The 18,742-nt window shown below is 40.5% G+C and overlaps 1 protein-coding gene and 2 long non-coding RNA genes across 5 annotated transcripts; 1 reads left to right on the top strand and 2 right to left on the bottom strand.

Annotated features, from left to right (window-relative positions):
- Nucleotides 1–2,417: 2,417 nt before the first annotated feature.
- On the bottom strand, nucleotides 2,418–3,625 carry LOC121675524. The gene is made up of 2 exons (XR_006020096.1): nucleotides 3,473–3,625; nucleotides 2,418–3,366 (listed from the first exon to the last, which is right to left on the bottom strand). It is a non-coding gene; the product is annotated as an uncharacterized LOC121675524 (long non-coding RNA).
- A 2,406-nt stretch (nucleotides 3,626–6,031) lies between these two features.
- Nucleotides 6,032–16,680, top strand: DMC1 (DNA meiotic recombinase 1). Of its 3 annotated transcripts, XM_042051058.1 has the most exons (13): nucleotides 6,032–6,112; nucleotides 6,721–6,765; nucleotides 9,002–9,148; nucleotides 9,451–9,533; nucleotides 10,128–10,180; nucleotides 11,086–11,127; nucleotides 12,343–12,415; nucleotides 13,078–13,169; nucleotides 13,672–13,745; nucleotides 13,842–13,956; nucleotides 14,795–14,855; nucleotides 15,402–15,518; nucleotides 15,996–16,680. In XM_042051058.1, exons 1-13 carry the CDS (start codon nucleotides 6,056–6,058, stop codon nucleotides 16,063–16,065), a joined length of 1,029 nt encoding a protein of 342 aa, XP_041906992.1. In that variant the 5' UTR covers nucleotides 6,032–6,055; the 3' UTR covers nucleotides 16,066–16,680. The 3 variants fall into 3 exon arrangements, 2 of the variants coding, with proteins under 2 accessions (XP_041906992.1, XP_041906993.1); XR_006020095.1 differs by lacking the exon at nucleotides 15,996–16,680 and having other exon boundaries at nucleotides 13,883–13,956; nucleotides 15,402–15,431; XM_042051059.1 differs by lacking the exon at nucleotides 9,002–9,148.
- LOC121675526 lies at nucleotides 12,412–18,673 on the bottom strand. The gene is made up of 3 exons (XR_006020100.1): nucleotides 18,461–18,673; nucleotides 16,951–17,054; nucleotides 12,412–12,608 (listed from the first exon to the last, which is right to left on the bottom strand). It is a non-coding gene; the product is annotated as an uncharacterized LOC121675526 (long non-coding RNA).
- Between the last annotated feature and the right edge of the window lie 69 nt (nucleotides 18,674–18,742).

Here is an 18,742-nt window from a genome sequence, read left to right as displayed (position 1 = left end):
TAGTGGTTAGGGTTAGGTTTAGGGTTGAGAGAGTCAGAGTGCCTACAGCTCTAGGAACACTGGGACTGGAAAAGGCATGCCAAGGTGATCCTGGCAGGGCCCCAACATTGCTGCACTTACATCCCAGCAGCACCAAGCTACATCTGATTTTATGGCATGTAGTGCCTATTATGAACGTTACTATTTTGTTGTTTTGGTTCGGGGTTTTTTTTTGTTTGTTTGTTTGGTTGGTTGGTTTTTTGTTTTGCTTTTTTGGGTTTGTTTGTTTGTTTGTTTTTTGGTTTTGGGGTTCTTTTTTGGTTTTTTGTTCTCTTTGTTACCCCTAAATCCAGCTCCAGGTCAGCATTTCTTCGACTGATCACTGGTGAGTTGTTCACAGCCATCAGGCCAGCAGTGCCAAGCCTGTGCCTTGCCTGTTACATTTACATCCCTGTATTCCTCAGAAAATCTTGTGCCCCCACTTCTCGAGGCTTCTGCTGTTGCACCAGGCCTGCATTTCTCTGCACTGCATGGTTGTGCTAGTCATAAATCTCTTTTTCTACACAGAATAACTGTTTGTTACTTTTATTTATATAAAATGATGGCTGTACCATCAGAAGTAAAACATATTAGCTGTAGACCTGTTTAATTATGGAAACTGCTGTGACAGCTAACCAAGGAAAAGATACAGAAGGGTCGAGAGAAGTTTAAACAAAGCAAACCTGACAAGTCTCAGTCCTGGGGCCTTGCACATTCAGTACAAAGCTTTTGCCAATTACTGAGTGGCAATACTTTACTCCAGAGCTGCATATTTCAGCCCCAAAGGTCCTGAGCAGGTAAGAGCAAGAGGTACACACTATTGCATAATCCATCATGTTTGGGCATTTTCTTAGAATTGCCTATGCTGGCATTTTTTTCTTTTTTGGGGCAGAAAAAAGCATGCAAGAATTAGTCTCAGTTATCTGAACTTTTAAAAGTAGAAGTTAGCTCAAATATTGCATAACTTTTACAGATAAAATTGCACAGCATAGTGAAGGGTAGACAACAAGGGAAATGGCAAGGATAGGCAAGCACTGAAATTGGTTCTTTCTCAAAAGATAAAAGAAAATCCACAGCCTCCCCAGGCAAATGAACATCTGATTCTACTTTGAGCTAGATAATCTCTTGATGTCTCTTTCAGTCCTATTGTTCTCTATTACTAGTTTGTTTTTTTATCTTAAATAAAAAATTCCTTGTGCATTCTCAAAATGGACAGTTTTTCTTATGTCCTTTGTCTTTTTGATAGATCCCATGTGATATACTGATGCGTGTCTCCATAAATCCTCTAACTCGGTTTAGGTTTTGCAAAACTTGAAAGTGGCCTTGTTCACTTTAAAAAAAATATTTTATCATGTCATTCTTAATTATATATAGAAAGAATTGTTAATTTCACAATCACCTATTAAAATAGTAAATCTTGTGGTGCTTGGACTGCTATCACTTACTGTATTTGTATAGTTGACATACAGATTATTTATTTTTCATTTAGAAAAATACCCGTTCCTGAATTCTCTAGTTGGTGTTTTGATATTACTGTTATCTTCTTTTCCAGTCACATACAATCTGTTGTGTTCCTTACTTGACCTGGCATCTCTTTTATATCAATGGGCACAGCGCTCTAATTCATCACTTCCTCCATAGATGCAATGCTGAACGATGGTCTGGACAGGACATCTTGATAGACAGAAGGGAGATCTCTAATCCTGTAACATATCCTTAGTGTTTAACTCAAAATAAATTAGAGGTAGCAAAATCTGTGTCTTTTTAATGCAGGGTCACTCCCAATACTGTAGTATTGAATACTTTTGTCAAGGCTTTGCTTAAGGATCTCAAGACTGTGGTGGAGACATAACTCAGTCTCCCAGTACCATCTCTATTCCTTCCAGTAATTCCATTTCAACAATAGAGCTCTCCTGTTACTCCAGTCTTAATCATGAAGCTTCGCTGAGCTGATTATTTTGCCAGTCCTACCCTGAGACCCATTGTATGCACAGAGCTTTTGCAGTTCATCTTAGTTCTGACCAAAGAGACAGAAAACAAAACCCCAACAAAAACAAAACCCCTCATGATTTCCCTATTGCAACCATGGATGAAGTTCATGAGGATGAAAAAAAATTACCTGGATACTTAATATTTTATGGTAATGGTTTGACTTGGTTCTTGGTTCTAAACTGGTACGAGATCTCAAGTAAGAGGAGATGCGTATCACAGTGGTGTGTCTCATTCCAGTACCTCCCTCAGAGTTGGAGATGCAGTGGTTCAGCAGCAGAACCTGTAAAATGGAAGGAGACAACTGAGGGATACCTCTACTCATTTGGGCCAATGTGTAAGGTGGGCTCTGTGGGGTTATTGTGCAACACCAGCTGGAAGCTGAATAAGCAATTAATGATCACACAACATTTTGAATTTGTAGAATGTAATTTATTGCCCAAAGTAGCACTTTGGAGTGGGAAATGGTCTTCAGATTCTGGCATTCATTGACCTTTCTGAGAACCATTTTACAAACTAAAAGGATAATGAAGGGAAGGTTGTTTACAGAGAGAGGTATTATCTGCTGCAGAGCTGCTCAGCAGCACCAGAAGGGTCACCCTCTGCATGTGCATTCTGTTCAGGAATAAAAGCATACTTTGTGAAGGAATTCGCCTTTAAAGGGCTGTCTGCCTAAGTGCTCTTCTGGAATAGCTCTTGCGGAATAATGGGGTTTTCAAAAGCAGTGCCAGCCACTTCCTCTGTATAGACAAAGCCTTGGGCTCCCAGGATTAGACTTTTGGTACTTATATAAATCGCTTGATGTTTTGAATGGGGACCCTGCGAGCACTCCTGTGGTGTGCTGATGATGGCACAGGGCCGTAGGTTTTGTTGCTTGGTTTCCTGACTTGGCTAAGAAATGGCTTGGAAAGGGTGCCCTTAGCCTCCCACAGGCAGAGGGTGGGGAAGTTTTCACAAGCCCCTTGAAACAGGCTGAGAAGCTGCTCCAATGCCTTCTGCCATTTCAAGCCCCCACAAGGGGCAGCCAGGAACTCCTCCTGCTCGCAGGAGATGTGATGTCTCCTTGACATGCAGTCCCGTACCAACTGTGCTACCCGAGGCAAGCTAAAACGGGCGATTGCTTTCCAAATACTGTCTCCAAGAAGACTGCAGATGTCTCGTACAAGTGTTCATATCCTAAAAAGCACCTTTTCCATCCTTTTAAAATGGCAGATTAAGTCATGTGTATGACTCAGCCTCATTTTCTTGTCCTGTGACTCCAGGCAAGTCACTTCTCTTCCAGATCTCTGACAGGTTTTGGCCATCCAATCCAAAACCGCCGTGTGTGTGCCTTGTTGAGGAAGATGCGTGAGTGGCACCCTGGAAAAACAAAAGACAGAGCTGCGTTGAACTAAATGCCTTCCAAACCAACGTGGTTTTAACTACGGCTGCCTTTTCCAGCTGTAGAGTAAGGCCACTGCGATACTCCTGGGAGACGGCGAACATAGTAGTTGATAAATCACGGGCGGCGGAGTGATCGAAGACGGCGAAGGCAGCGTCTTTCAGCGCGGGGCGGGGGCGAGGCGAGGCGCAGGGCCCGGCCCCCCCGGGAGCCCGCGCCCGCCCTCACGGCGCCCCCCGCGGCCCCGCCCCTCGGCGCCGGCGGGAAGGCGGCGGGGCCGTGCCCTCAGGACGAGGAGGAGGAGGAGGAGGAGGAGGAGGAGGAGGAGGAAGAAGAAGAGGAAGGCGGGCGGCCGTGGCGAGCCCGGAGCGTTCGCCCCGGGTACTGCACCCTCCCACCTGCCCCGGAGCTGCCCCGGCATGAGCTGGCGATTTAATTACTATTCTAATTTTGATGGGGAATTACGGTGCTCCGCGGAGCAGGGAGATCAGTGATTCCTCGCCCTTTGGGAATAGAAATATACGTCTCATGAGGAGGCAGCTGGCAAAGAAAAGCCAAGTAAATCCGTGTGTTGATGACGATTAATCAGTTATTTTCCTCTGAGTCAACAGATGTGAGATCCCGCCGTGGAGCCCCTTGGGGCAGGTCAGATCGCCCTCGGCCCAGAGAGCCGAGCTCTGCTGCCATTTTCTGGCAGCCCAAGCCCAAGGGGAATTGCAGGGACCGGCTCCCTGTCACACCCGCAGGCTGTGAGGAGTGTGGCATCCAGGTCTTGCTCACCTACCCTTGGGTACTTGAGGTGGCACAGGACTGTTGGTGGCTTTTCATGGATGTGCTCTGTTGTCTCAGACTTTCACCCTTTTATCTGCTTCCCTGCAGGCAGTGATGACTGGAATCCTTCAGGTGTGCCAACACACCAGCAGCAGGAGAACGCTCCACTGAGCAGGAGGATTTTTTTCGTACCTAAAGCTTTTAGTAGGGTGAGGTATAATTTCTCCATTTTCCCTTGTAGCCTGCAGGAAGGCACAGGTCTGGGTCTGCCTTGTTTTTCTGCTGTGAGATGCCAATTGCCTAAGGATGGGGAGTAGGAGAAAAATCCCATAACCTGCTCGGCGGTGATTGAAGTGCAGGATTATGTGCATTTTGTGAGGACGTTTTTAATGAAAAAGGAGATTGTAATATAGTTTTAATGCCTCTTGCATTACTTGTTTTTCTTCCTTCAGTATTTGAAGCTAAGGGATTTTTCAAATCTCCCCAAGTATTTTTTAATAGTGTTTTGCTGTAATTATGTGAAGACATGATTTGTCATTCTATAATTGTCAGGGTCCTGAAATAGAAATTAAATATATCCTGATACTATCAGAAAAAAACGATTTTATAAGAATATTTCCATTAAATACCAACAGAATAAGATAATTCTAAAATTCTGCTATTTTGTTCCTTGTTTTCCCAGCCTCTATATACATAAGATTCTTGCAAGCAAATTAATATCCATTTAGAAGCTGAAAAAGGGCTTTTTGCAGATATTTAGCTGAAGCTATCCAAACCTCTGTTAGACGTAGCCCACCTTATAGTTCACAGATTTTGTTAACCAGGATGAGCAAGTAAATGTATGCACACATTTTGATGTGGTCGTCTGCAAAACTTTTGATCATCCATAGCTAGAACACCAAAAGTAAGCTCACAATTTAAGCAGAAGCAACTTAACCCATTTACAGAACCACAAAAGTGATGCAGTAGTTTGGTTATAAGATTGTATTTCTAAGGAACTACTTTGTATTCACTGTTCTTGCATTCATAAAATTTAAGGAGGTCACACTTTGCTTATTTAACCATGCTATCACAAAGTGCCTATTCCAGTTCTAGGCCTTGCTTATAGGAAGTCACATAGAGAAGGCAGTGAAGCTGTGGTGAAGTACAGACATCACAAGTTAACCATGAGAAAACATGAAATGAGCTCTCTGTATATGGGTTTGCGTAATAAAAGTCTCAGATTTTTATTACCCTTCTTTTGTTCTCTCCATGCAAGCATACTCTTTACAGGCATTACCTGCACGTCTTCAGCATTTATTGGTCATTTTGAACCTCAGCAAGAACTTGAAAACAAATACAGCTTTAACAGTATGCTCTCAAGATAAATCACTAAGGAGCTGTAGCCTTCTCAGCACTGTTTTGAGGGTTTTCTGTCATATCAAGATGGGGAGGCTGAGCCGTTGCATTGCCTTTCCATTACCCATTCTGTCTGCAACTATGCTGACTTTTGTTATAAAAATACAGACTATCTTTCACTTTCTTACCAGAATAAATTCCACTAGTGATAATTCATTTCAAATGTTCGCACATCCAAAACTCATCTCTGACCCAAGATTCTCACAAGGGAATGAGATCTCTTTTCCTAATACCCGTGAAGCCCTTTCTAGTCAAACTGGTTCATGGGAGTGTAAAGCCATGGATTTTCTCCTTTTGGGCTAGTAGGTCAGATAATAAAAGAGTTGGAAGCAGAATCCAAATTTGAATCCATATCTGATGTCATACTAACAAGTTTCTATAGTTCAAGGACTTCTTAAAAGCCCTTTTACAGACATTTACTCATTTATTGCCCCCCCAAGACTGTCTCTGTTTGCATTTCCCAGTAGCGATCAATACTTTACTGCGTGCTCTTTCGTGATGAAGGCCATGGAGGATCAAGTAGTCCAAGAAGAACCAGGATACCAGGATGATGAGGTAAATGTATGATTGATTGAAAACTATGTGCAGCAAATGTTTGAAGGTATTTTGATAGTGTTACGAAATCCATGGAGGGACAGGAGGTCCCCAAAAACCATCAGGGAATTCAATGCATTTAAAATTTTGTTCCAGTCTACTACCAAGAAAATCTCATTCCCCTAATCCCAATACAGCCTGGCTCTTCAAGTAATCTTCATTAACCTTTCAAAAGCTATGCACAGTTTGTAATGGGATTATCATTATTTCATCGTATTTTACACTTCTATATTAAATGCAAGGGGACTATCAGTTAATTGTCTGCTTCTGAGGAATGATCATCAGCATGAAAAAAGAGTGAGAAACTATGGCAGAAAAGCTGCAGATTATGATGATGATAACACGAGTTTTAACACATTAGAGGATTAATTGTCTGTGAAGATACACTTTGTGGAAAAGATGATAAGCCTTTTTGGCTTCCTATGCTTTGCTTGTTTCAGTTGTCCAACAAGTTATGTATTATTTGTGAAAAATCAATAAATGTTTACAAATCTGAAACAGTCACATAGCGAGATAGATGTAATAACAAGAAAAAGCAACATCTATTTTTTTTCTGCTATTTTGTTTAGGAATCCTTTTTTCAGGATATTGACCTGCTGCAGAAGCATGGAATTGTAAGTATTAGCAATCACTTGATCACACTGAGTTTTCAAGGACAGAAGTCCTTGAAAAGCTACTGTGAGGTTGTTTCCAAAATTGTATACACATTGATGCAAATAACTGAAATTCCTCCTTGCAGTAAGTTCTAACTCAGTCAGCAGAGGCAAATTTTGCCTTTGGTGATAAGACAGATTTTTAGAAAATCACATTCACATCAGATTCCTAAATAGAGTGTCAAGATACTCAAAGTATTTAGCACCTAGCACTCTTGAAAAACCAACTGCTTGCTAATTTATTTGAAAACTGTGTGATAGATTATTTCCTGTTCCTGCCAATCTTTGTAATTACTCCTGCATTTTTTGTGCCTGTGAAATTACACTGTGACAATTGTTGCTATACTATTTTCAGCATGCTGGTGCAGGGGGTAGAGTAGGAGTGAGGAAAATATTAGTAGCTAGAGAAATAAGTGGTTAGTTTTCTTCATAAAATGTGAATTCCTATCATTGTTACCATCATCACATAAACACCACCTATTTATTTGAATTACTACTATTGTATGTTTATTTGGAGGCTGGCTCATGGGTTGGAATCCTATTCTACTCAGAGTTATAGAAGCAGAATAAAAAGCTGGGTTTGCCCGATGTAATGTGAGATTGGACTCTAATGAAAACGACTACAGACAGATACAGATGGGGAGGACATGTCACAATGACTCATCATTAGTCAGCGCTGTAGTTACTGGACTGGGCATGTCAGCAGTGCAATTGTTGACAATTTTTTTTTATTGGCAGTTCACTGGCAGTTTTAAAGTTAGTTCTGAAGAAGGATCACATGGTTGGGAGCTCAAACTATGGGGCAACATAGGAAAAATAAATTATTGCTTTAAAAATTTAACAACTTGATCAAAGAGGGTGACCTGGGCTGGAAGGGAGCTGTACTACCCTGTCAGTACAAAAGGAGGCACAGCATTCACAGAATGATACAAATGTATGAAAGAGTTTGAAAACTTAGAATAATGATTTAGGCTGTTCTTCTGGAGTTAATAAGGGTTTTCTGCTCCTTTCCATTATTTTTTTCTTTCTTCCAAGTGGTTATTCCCACACCTCAGGGGAAGTTTTTGTTCTCAGCTGTGCTAGTTAAAAGTGTTGTGCAAACACATGGTGACCCATATCTGTTAAATTCATTTACCTGAAGAAATAATTTGTGTGGGCTTGGAATTTTTTTCCAAGGAGTAGAGAGAAAAACATTTACTGTATCTGCCAGCGTGCCCAAAAAGAGAATCAGATTAGAACAACTGAGACTGTGGTTAGATCATCAAAAGTGTTTTATAGGATTTAAGGTGCTGTTACCCCTCAGCCTCTGCTGAGTGTCACACACATATCACAGGATGAGAAATAAGCTTCCAGATAAACATGACTAATTTCTCACATAACCCCCCTCCCTTCTTATGCTCTATGCACCCACACACTCTAGATAAATAGATAATCTGTCCAGTTCATAGTTTTTTTCAAAGGAAAATCTTGGCTGGAAATTGTAAATTGATGTATTATCCCATACCTTTCACATAGTATGCTTTCTTGTGAGTAATCTCTTCCTGCTTTTACATTTCCAGTGATGTCAGAATCATAAAATGAGGTGAGGGAAGGCAAAATATGTCAGTAGGGTGCTGTCTGAAGTTGTGCTGTTCCCAGTTTACAAAAAACTAGTAGCCTCCTCCAGCCCAAAGTGTCAGTCAGTTCTGCAGGATACATATGTTTTAAACTGGACATACAGAAACAGCACAGCAGTTAGACTCAGCTTCCAATGATCCTCATGAATCAGCTCCCAGCTATCCACCATCAGATTATCTGGTTTACAGCTTAACTGTGCTAAGGGACCAAGGGCAGGCTGAGTGTTACAAGGTGTCCTAGGTTGGGCTCCACACTATCTGAAATAATTCTGTACTGTTCCTTTACTACCATCTTTGATCTAGAAAAACTGACACTGAATGGGGAGAAGTAAATACCCAGACACCTTTCTCTCAAAACCACCAGGAGCTGTTCTCTGCATCATGAACCGTCACACCAATGTTACTCAAAATTTTGTTTTGTTGGTGTCACAAACTACACAGTGAAGAGTTTACTGTAAATCTGTTTCTTTCTTGAAAACACATGCATATGAATGTAAACTTAAAATATGTTTCAAAGGTTTACTTCACCTTCTAGCTGTTAACTGTCCTGAGTACTCAACAGGAGGGAAATTTCTTTGCAGAACGTAGCAGATATTAAAAAGCTGAAGGCAGTTGGGATTTGCACAATCAAAGGAATCCAGATGACCACAAGAAGGGCGCTGTGCAATGTGAAGGGGCTCTCAGAGGCCAAAGTGGACAAGATTAAAGAAGCTGCAAACAAGCTTGTTGTAAGCCTGTCACTTTCCTGAGAGTTTGAACTTATGCTGGCCTCTCCAAAATGCTGTGCAACGTTTCCCTTAGCAGATTTCCCACTGCATCATCAAAATAATTTTGAAAATTATTCTGCCTGTTACTCTAAGGCATAATATTTTATACTCCACAACAACCAGACAAATGCTGTGGTGCTTTTTATAACCAACCCACGTGAATGAGGCTAGGGGGAAAAGAAGATATTTATGTGGGATACTGCACTTTTAACTTCAGGTTAAAGCTAAAATAAACCTCTCATGTTCTCTTTGGTCTTTCCTAGGAACCAGGTTTCCTCACTGCCTTTGAGTACAGTGAAAAACGGAAGATGGTATTTCATATTTCCACTGGCAGCCAGGAATTTGAGTAAGCTTATCTCTTATATCCTTCCTTCATCCAAATGTTCCCAATAATCATTTTCGTTGTCTTTAATGAGACACAGAAATATAAGGGAATAAATACTCAGCTAGGACACATAAATCCCCTTGCATTTGGAGTTAGTGCTGGCTTAAAGAAGCCTGCATCAGTAAGCACCAAAACCAACTCCTTTTCTGAGGGTAAACTGGACTTTTTACAGTCACTGAAAATAAATAGTTGGCATCCAGAAATACTGAATGTATAACTTTTTCACCTAGCAAAATAATCTGCAGGTTTCAGGTCAAAATTACAAGTCTTCAAGTTCTCCCTGGAGATATTTTTATGGAATGTTATCTTTTCAAATCTTATTTTCTCTCCTTTCTTTGCAGTAATAATTTCTGTAGATCTTTCCCTTGCACACAAAAAGGGAGATAAAGACAGAGTTAATTCTTTATGATCGTTTAGAGCCCTGCACTTAATGCATCAAGTGAGGGGCTTTAGGGCAGAAATTACTTTCCCTAAAGTAGTAAAAAGGTCTCTTTTTTACTTTCCTCATGTGATTTTTTGGGTTTAACTACATCATAATCCTCTCCCTTTCTGCAGTAAACTTCTGGGTGGTGGGATTGAAAGCATGGCAATTACTGAGGCCTTTGGAGGTGAGAGAACCCCATTAAATGAGTGTTACCGAACAAAGAACTGCAACTTACTTTTGATTTTAATTCAACTTGGATTACTTCTATCAAATTTACCACATTGTAGTTACAAAGATGAGTACCTACATGAGTGCCAGAAGAAATAATCCACTTCTCTTAATGTTTTCCCATTTTTCCTCTTCATTTGCTTGCAGACTAAGTTTGAGCTGAGTAATCATTACTGGGCATGCTGATTCAGTACAAAAAATATCTTGCATTATTAAGACTATTACTAACATGCCAAAGTTCTCCCTGATGCAGTGTGTTCCTTTCCCGTAACAAAATTGTCACAAAAGGTATTTTAGTTATGCACACTTAGGGTACATTGCATTTTATGTAAGATTTTGAAATGACAATTAAGCTACTATTACAGTACACCTGATTAGTTGGTGCTTGACACTTCAGCAGTAAGAGTTCATAAAACACAGTACTCTTCCCTTTAGAAAACATAAACTGGAGACTAATGTGATTTGATAGAATGAGATTAATAAACTTGTAAGCTTCTCCTTGATCATTTTACTGGAAATGAAACTGGGCTAGGTTAATGGAATCAGCCATTTCTTCCCACCCTGGCCCCCTGTTATCACTGTTCCACAGGTGCCAAGTGGTTTTAACTTCTATATACAAGAGAATAAATCACTTTAGCAGTCAAGCACGATCAAATTAAAGCATTTCAGATTTTTCTTTTCATGTAACACATTTCTCCTGCACAGAATATGATTTTAGAAATTGAGGTTAAATGATTTTAAAAGGTAGAGATAGAAATGAATTTTGTAAGTAAGGGTGTTTCTAACTGCAGTAATTCCTGAATCTGTTGAAGTTGGAAAAAGAAACTCTGACTCTTTTTTCTCCTTTTCTTTATTTAACAGAGTTCCGGACAGGCAAAACCCAGCTATCTCACACTCTTTGTGGTATGTGTAATACCTTAAAAGAGAGTGATGTTTCTTCTCAGTGAATCCATTGTTTACTATGGATATAGTAACTGACTTTATCAGAAGTAAACATATAGAGACAAGTCAGAATCTTTTATTTTTACAAATACAGTGAAACAGATCTTGGTGACTCTTACCTCCATTAACTGTGTTTGAGTAGAGAACTCATAAAAATGGTTACTTTTTAATACTGCTCACATCCATGGAAGTTTTGCCATAAGGAGAGTGAAGATACTAGGCTGTCTTAGATAAACCAGTGAAACACACCATCTGGAAAAGCAGGGCACAAATATGGGTCACATGTAGATGGGAGCATTGCTCAGAAAAGGGCAGAGGCAACATTTTTTCTCAGCAACTCTTTGACTGTCCTGGTTTCAAGAGGTTTTGCTGAATATGACATTCTGAAAGGGCACTGAAAGGATACTACTGGCTGTCAGTAACTGGATAAACAGACTTTGGCAGTCACCATATTTGGGCAGTGCCAAATACAGCAGGACTCTGATTTCCCAGAGATATCTCTCAGTGTGTAAATAGTAGTAAACAATAACTTATATAACTATTAATGCTGCTGGAATTACCAGACACTGGGTAGGCAAATTCTCTTAAATGAACCCTATATTGTAAAGTGAAATATGGCATGTTCTGGAAAAATAAGGCCAGAATCTTCTGGTTAGTACAGTGTAATGGTCAGCAGAGTCATACCATTTTGCATGAATGATTACAACTGGATTGAGTATTTTAGCTTATTCACTCCAAAGAGACAAAAATCCATAATCAGCAACTATTTGCATATCAGGAAAAATTCATATCCAAAGAATTTCTGATCATATGAGTTACAGCTGGAAAAAGAGTCTACTAAGCCAATAGAATTAATTTGGGTAGAGGATTAAGTGTATGTGTGTGTAAGAACTTACTAATAATATCCCTAAAATATACAGATTTAGTGATAGTACTGAGTAAAACAGTTTTGACATCATTAATTAAATCTCATCTGAGCTGTAATCGAGAAAAGCGGCTTGAGTTTATTGTCAAGATGGCAGTAAGACATTATACTCCTGATTTTCACATGGATTAAAACTGACAGTTCTTTGTGATATGGATAAACAGTTGTATTTTATTTTAAAAATAATAATAGATGGAATAAGAAAATATTTTTCCTGCTTTTTCATTTTGATCTTCTATGATTTTCCGTAGTGACAGCTCAGCTCCCAGGACCAAATGGCTACACAGGTGGAAAGATTATCTTCATTGATACCGAGAACACTTTGTATCTTTTTGACTGTTAAAAGCTACAGGTGTGATCAACTGGAAAGACAGTTCATTTTGTATAAGTAAATAGGAGGCTCCTGATAGCTTCATACACGTAAAACATTAAGACTGGCACAGAAATCCTGGAGAGCACAATGTGTAGTGGCCCACAAGGAAGTGAGTTTTTCTTCTGTCATTTGATGTAATCCAACCTGGAAAGATTAGAGTTAGAAATTGGATTTTATTTTAACTGGGGTGGTTTTTTGTTTGTTTGTTTGTTTTTGGGGTTTTTGGTTTTTTTGAGATCTAGTAGGCCTCCTACAGGTTATAGCAGCTTTTCTATTCAAGATAAATATATCTAAGTACTAAACACTATTTTTAACACGTCACATTTGCAGTAGACTGTGTATAAACAGGTTTTGCTCACAGCTAAATTCCTAGAGCACAGATATCCATATGTCAACCCCCCCGCCTCAAACCCTAAACACAAAACAATTATCATCGTGAGCCCTAAACTATCTTTAGGGTACGTGGGACAGCCTGAAGACAAAAAGTCAGTCTTCTCTAGGATTAAAATAAATATTCTTCTTTTTCCCCCATAGTCCTATTTTGGAATGGAGTTTTATTATTTTCAGAGCATGGTTTGCACACGGAGAAATCCTTAACTCTGACTAATGCCAGCCGGCCAGACCGCCTGCGTGACATTGCTGATCGCTTCAATGTTGACCATGAGGCAGTGCTTGACAACGTGCTGTATGCACGTGCATATACCAGTAAGGCCATTATTGCAACTGGCATGATATCTAGGTTTTTTTCTCCCAGGTACCCATTTTAATAATTCTCAGTTTATTAACACTTCTCAGTTTATTAACAGCTCCAACACTCTGTCACAAGACACCACTTTAAAACGTCAAGAAAGTTTGAAATGGGACTTCTTCTTTGAGAGTGCAATATAAACATAATATGATTAAAACATTTTCTGTGTGTCATTTAATTCAACATTAAATTAAAATGTTTATATTGCTTTTCAGTTCTTAACACAACAAAAAATTTTGTTCATGCAGAGTGAAGATTTTCACAAAAAAGTTTTGTGAGATGGGTGAGAGGAAACTGGAACCTGCAAAGTAGATTGTCACTGAGCACTGGATTTAAAACTGCTGGCAGTGAAAATATAACCAGTGCAGACATTTAAAGTGGAATTTTAAAATTCAGGCTTTTGTTCCTTCACAGTTCTTTCTGGTCCTAATTTCTCTTGGCAACTCTGCTTCCCACTAGGTGAACATCAGATGGAATTGCTTGACTATGTAGCAGCCAAGTTCCATGAGGAAGCTGGTATCTTCAAGTTATTGGTACAAGACTTTTTTTTCTGTATGCTTACTGTTTTCAGAATAAATGTTCCTATTTTCTTTCACTATATTTACTTATCTAGCATGATTACAATGCAGATCATTGACTCCATAATGGCACTTTTCCGTGTGGATTTCAGTGGTCGCGGAGAGTTGGCCGAACGACAACAGAAACTAGCTCAGATGTTGTCAAGGCTCCAAAAAATATCAGAAGGTAAGGGAAACATTGCAAGATTTGGAAAACATGGACTGGAGTCACTACCAGTAGCTGTTGGTAGCACAACCACCTAGTAGTCCAAGTGTATTATCAGTCAGGCACTGGCCCAGGGATCTTTCCTCACTTTACACCTCTGTCAGTTACCAAAAAGATCAAACTGATAATATATTATTTCAAGATGACAGATTGAGAAAATTTCTGGACTTTTCAACTTTTAGAGTTTTTCTAGAAATACTGTTAAGCCCTAAATGAGATAACAGGTTGTAGAATTGGACAAATATTCAGTAAGAGTAATTGTCTTCCCCGAATTTCAACAGTCTAAGTACAAAAGAAAGACAAAGAATAGAAAATAGGATGAAGGCACAGAGAAATAAAAAAGCCATGCCTCTTGCCACTTTCTCAGTACTTTGCAATGCTTTGAGGAATGATGACAGGATGAATAGAGTTCCTTCTCTTTGGAATGTCTCAGAAATGTTGATGAGTAATGAATAAATGCTTTTTTCATGAAGTAAAAAAAAAAAAAGGCAAACAGAGAAAGGGAAGGAGAGGGAGCTGAGGGCAGGGAGCCAACAGAGAAGATGGGAACTGAGAAAGACTTGTTCACTGGAATTCTGAAAAGTGCTCATTTTTGGCATATTACAGCTGGAGCCACGCAGGAGCAAATCTAGGCTGTCTCCTGATTAACTGCAGCCATCAGTCATAAAGAATATTTTCTTCTCATTCATTTGAAATTTGAAGTGCTTCAGCAGAAGCCTTGCTTTTACCATGGATGAGAGAATATTTTGGAATTCTAATTGGATGTAGTCTACCTTCTTTGCATTGTTTTCTCTTGCAGAATATAATGTGGCTGTGTTTGTGACCAACCAGATGACTGCTGACCCAGGAGCAACTATGACGTGAGATACTTTTTCTCTCTCTTTTAAAAAAAATTCCTGTATTTTGTATTACTTATTTAATAGAGATGAGAACTGAGATTGTATGGAGAAAGAGGCACTGAAATGAAAGCTCAGATTGGTCATTGTTCCCTGTGGTATTAGGAATCATAAGTTAATGACACCTGTAAGTTTCTCTCAGTTTTTGGAATGAGCTTTTTTATGTTTATCTGCTGCCTGGCATGGTGGTATGATTTCACTGTGACTTAAATGAAGAGAACAAGCTATAAAAAGTATTGAAAAAGCACCACACTTTCCTTTGGAGCAGCTTATATGTGCTATTTAAGGTGTGTATTTCTTAAGCCTCTTGAATTTAATGATAGGAGAATGATGCCAGCATTGAACATTGAACATCTTATGTTGAGGCAAGTGTGTTAAAGTCGGGTTTCTAATGTATATCCCTGTTGATCATTCATTACTGAGTTGAATGGGGCTCATTCTGACAGTTAATCACAGTATTAACCTCTGGAATTTGCACAGTGAATCACCGCAATTTTCTTGCTAATTCAGCTTTCAGGCAGACCCAAAAAAGCCCATTGGGGGCCACATCCTTGCTCATGCTTCGACTACCAGGATCAGTTTGAGGAAAGGGAGAGGGGAGCTGCGGATTGCAAAGATCTACGACAGGTAAACCACCTTTCCCTCACGGGAGGGAAGCTGTGTTATGAGCAACCCTAAGGTGACAAAGTTCAAGGTATTGAAGCTCTCTAGATGGTATGTTGGGAGAAAATCTGAAAGGACAAACTAATTAACAGAGTAAACAACTAATTAAAGTTGTCCTGCGTATTGCATACATTAAATTACATAATCTTTCATCATAAATCCTACTAGATGCTTAGCTCTTAATGAAGACCATCAAATACTTTGGTAGTACTCGTGGTCCCTTGGCAGGAAAATTCTGGACGTTAAATTCCCAAGTTTCCCTGACACGATAATTTCACATTTTCTGATCCTGACGATATTGATCACATCCTACAGTTTGCACATAGGTATAAAGGCACTGATGTATTCCAGGTTGCTCACACCCACAACATTTTAGAGACTATTTCACAACTGCATTTTACATGGGGAAACCCACAAGTTTCTTGTTTCTTTTTCTCCCAGCCCTGAGATGCCTGAAAACGAAGCCACATTTGCAATAACTGCCGGAGGGATTGGGGATGCCAAAGAATAGGTAAAAAAATGATGTAAATGTACAGCTGAAAACCAGCTGAGTAGTTGGGATGAAGATCTGTGCAAGGTCGACGACTACCTGGCTGCATTTGTAGCTTTTGGGAACTATTTAAGATATTTTGGGAGAACACTGGGATGAACTTTGTACAGTTCAGTTTTCCTGAACTAGAATTTGTTTCATTTAGGATCTTCGTTTTTCAATTGAACTTTTAGCACACAAAGATATAAGCAGTAAGATTTTGAATTGTTCTTAGAATCCTTTTTCTATGTTTTGTGAAAATCAAACCTGTCCTTTCACATGAGAGTGAATATACTCTTTCTTAATTTATTTCAAAGAGAGTGTCTAAGTGGTAGAATTTAACAGTGTGAAATGCAACAGAATTGGAATAAACTCAGTTATAAAATCGACATATATAGATGGAAAAGGCAGTGGGAGGAACAGCAGCTCAAGAACTTGATGGGTTTTCATGTACTGTAGAGGAACAAATACATTTTTAAGCCATTTTATCTCGCCTAGATGTTTATGTTTTTATTTAGCATTTTCTACTTTTTGGACAGAATGTTTTAAACCTGTTCTGATTAAACTTAAAAATAAAGACTATGAATTAGAACAGAAGTCTGACTATGTTTGGGTGCTTTGAATTAAACTCCTCTCAATAATCTCATTGATCTTTCGTAAGAAAAATAATCTGGGTGCAACCCAACACCTTAAAACCTTTTGTCTAGTTCTCTAAAGAAACAAACTTGATAAAATTGACTTGCCATTCTTCTAGTACAAGTAAGAATATTAAAGATTACTATTAAATAATAATAAATATTGTTACTACTAAAAAGAATAAAACAAATCCTGTGGCTAGATAGGAGAGAGGCTGGCACCAGCACTTACACCAAGGAAAAGGCACTTAGGATTCAGCTTGCTGAGGGAGCCAGCAGCACAGGCACAGCTCCGAACTAGCCAGAGATGTAGGTCACAGGGGGCAAAAGAAGAAGCTGGAAATAAAGAGGGAAATGAGGCATTGGGGGCCAAAATAACAATTCCATTTGCAATACCTCCAGTGCTCATGGAACTGCTTGTTTGAAAATAAACTAAACAATACACATACACACACACATATATATGTATATATAAAATGAGACAGTCTTACTTTGGTAATTACAATGAATCTAATTTTGGTATCTGGTCAGAGAACTTGTCCTCATGCATGTAAGATAACATCAAATAAAAAGGCAGCAATGAACAGAAATTCATGCAAGAGAAGCCTGACATTTTAGCCAGGCTTTTCCTTGTGACAGACCTAGAGGGCTTGCCTCCCTTAAGTGGTTTCTTAGCAGATAGTTGGTATTTTTCCCGAGGTAAAACACTATTTTTCACAGTGGACAAAAGTGTAGGGAGTTGAAGGCTGGCAGGCTGGCTGATCTGAGAGGGTCAGGAATGGATTGGCCATTGTCATATAACGCAGCGTCCAGTCCTTCGCACGTGCCAGGCTTTCCCACACTGGGCATTTGTATCCAATGGCCAAGTACCCAAGTACCCATCAGTGAGAGTGTGCAGTGTCACTTGACTCCCTGCCACCCACTTAAAAAGACACAGGTTTCTTCCAGTATTTTATTTTAAGCACTAAGATTGCTTTTTGCTTTCTCACACATGTGATACATATGTACATATATCTATAGCGCGTGAAACTAAAATGGTAATCTGTGTGTCGTTCTAGGCTGTTATTTTTATCCAAGGGTCTGAAAGCAAAGGGGACTTGCTTTCCCTTCTGCCAGTGTAACCAGTTTTTGATAACCTGACAGCCCAGAAAGCACTGCTGCTAGCGATAACAGGGTGTGGGCCAGGGCTGGGTTTGGCTGCTGTAACCCCACCATCCATGGGACACGGCTCCTTGTGCCAGGACACGCGGACCTGGCGATAGCATACACACAGCACAAAAGGATTTATGGCCTGTGCCACGTAATCGCCTCATGGATTATTCTGTCTTTCACTGAGGAGTGTCTGGCTCATCTGGGGAATTCTCTCCCTGCCTGCTGGCGCTCAGGCGACAGCAAACATCATGGCCGCTGTCACTCTGCTCCTGCCCCAGCGCCGCGCCAAGATCCCCCTGCTAATCTGACATGGAATAACCTCGGCCCGCCGGAGCCGCCACAGAGGTCCAAGGGGCCGCTCCCGCCCCACCGCCCAGTGTCCCGTTATTGTCCCGCCATTGTCCCATCATTGTGTCCTCAACCCCACCGCCACCTCAGCGGAGCCCGTGGGCGCGTAGACGACGGGCCGTATTCTTCAAACCCTCTGCGCAACCAGCGTAACCCTCCGGCCCGGCCTGCACGGTCCGTGTAAGACTGTTACGCCAAGCGCACCGGGCTCTTCCCGCCCTACGCCAGCCTGAGTTACGCACCTTGCGTACGCCGTGCACTTACGTAACGTGCGCCTCAACCCAGGTGTTCCCCACCGTGCAGAAGGGGTTACGGAGAGCGCTCCTTGCGCAGCTGACTTTGGGGAATAGCGTTACTCCTCCCCTCCGCCTTCCTCGCGCGGGCCCCCGGCTCTAAGTGAAGAGCGTTACGCACCTTTCGTAGCCCGCCTGCTACTGCGCGGGGCGGTGTTTCCACGAGCGCGCTTAGTGCATAGTTGGGTTCCGTGAATGGGCGTAGGTGTTTCGGAGGGCCGCACTTTGCGC

The sequence above is a fragment of the Corvus kubaryi genome, unplaced genomic scaffold (genome assembly GCF_017639235.1).
Source record: "Corvus kubaryi isolate FWS band 111438036 unplaced genomic scaffold, C.kubaryi_AGA036_p1.0 74, whole genome shotgun sequence".
Classification (NCBI taxonomy): domain Eukaryota; kingdom Metazoa; phylum Chordata; class Aves; order Passeriformes; family Corvidae; genus Corvus; species Corvus kubaryi.
This window is presented reverse-complemented; position numbering and strand designations above follow the sequence as displayed.

Bases quoted from the DNA above. Each gene is read 5' to 3' on its own strand.
- DMC1 (XM_042051058.1), top strand. From the start codon at position 6,056: ATGAAGGCCATGGAGGATCAAGTAGTCCAAGAAGAACCAGGATACCAG. The intron at 12,416-13,077 runs GTATCTTTTTGA...GACTAATGCCAG, and splicing joins ATTGATACCGAGAACACTTT to CCGGCCAGACCGCCTGCGTG. The intron at 13,746-13,841 runs GTACAAGACTTT...ATTACAATGCAG, and splicing joins CTGGTATCTTCAAGTTATTG to ATCATTGACTCCATAATGGC.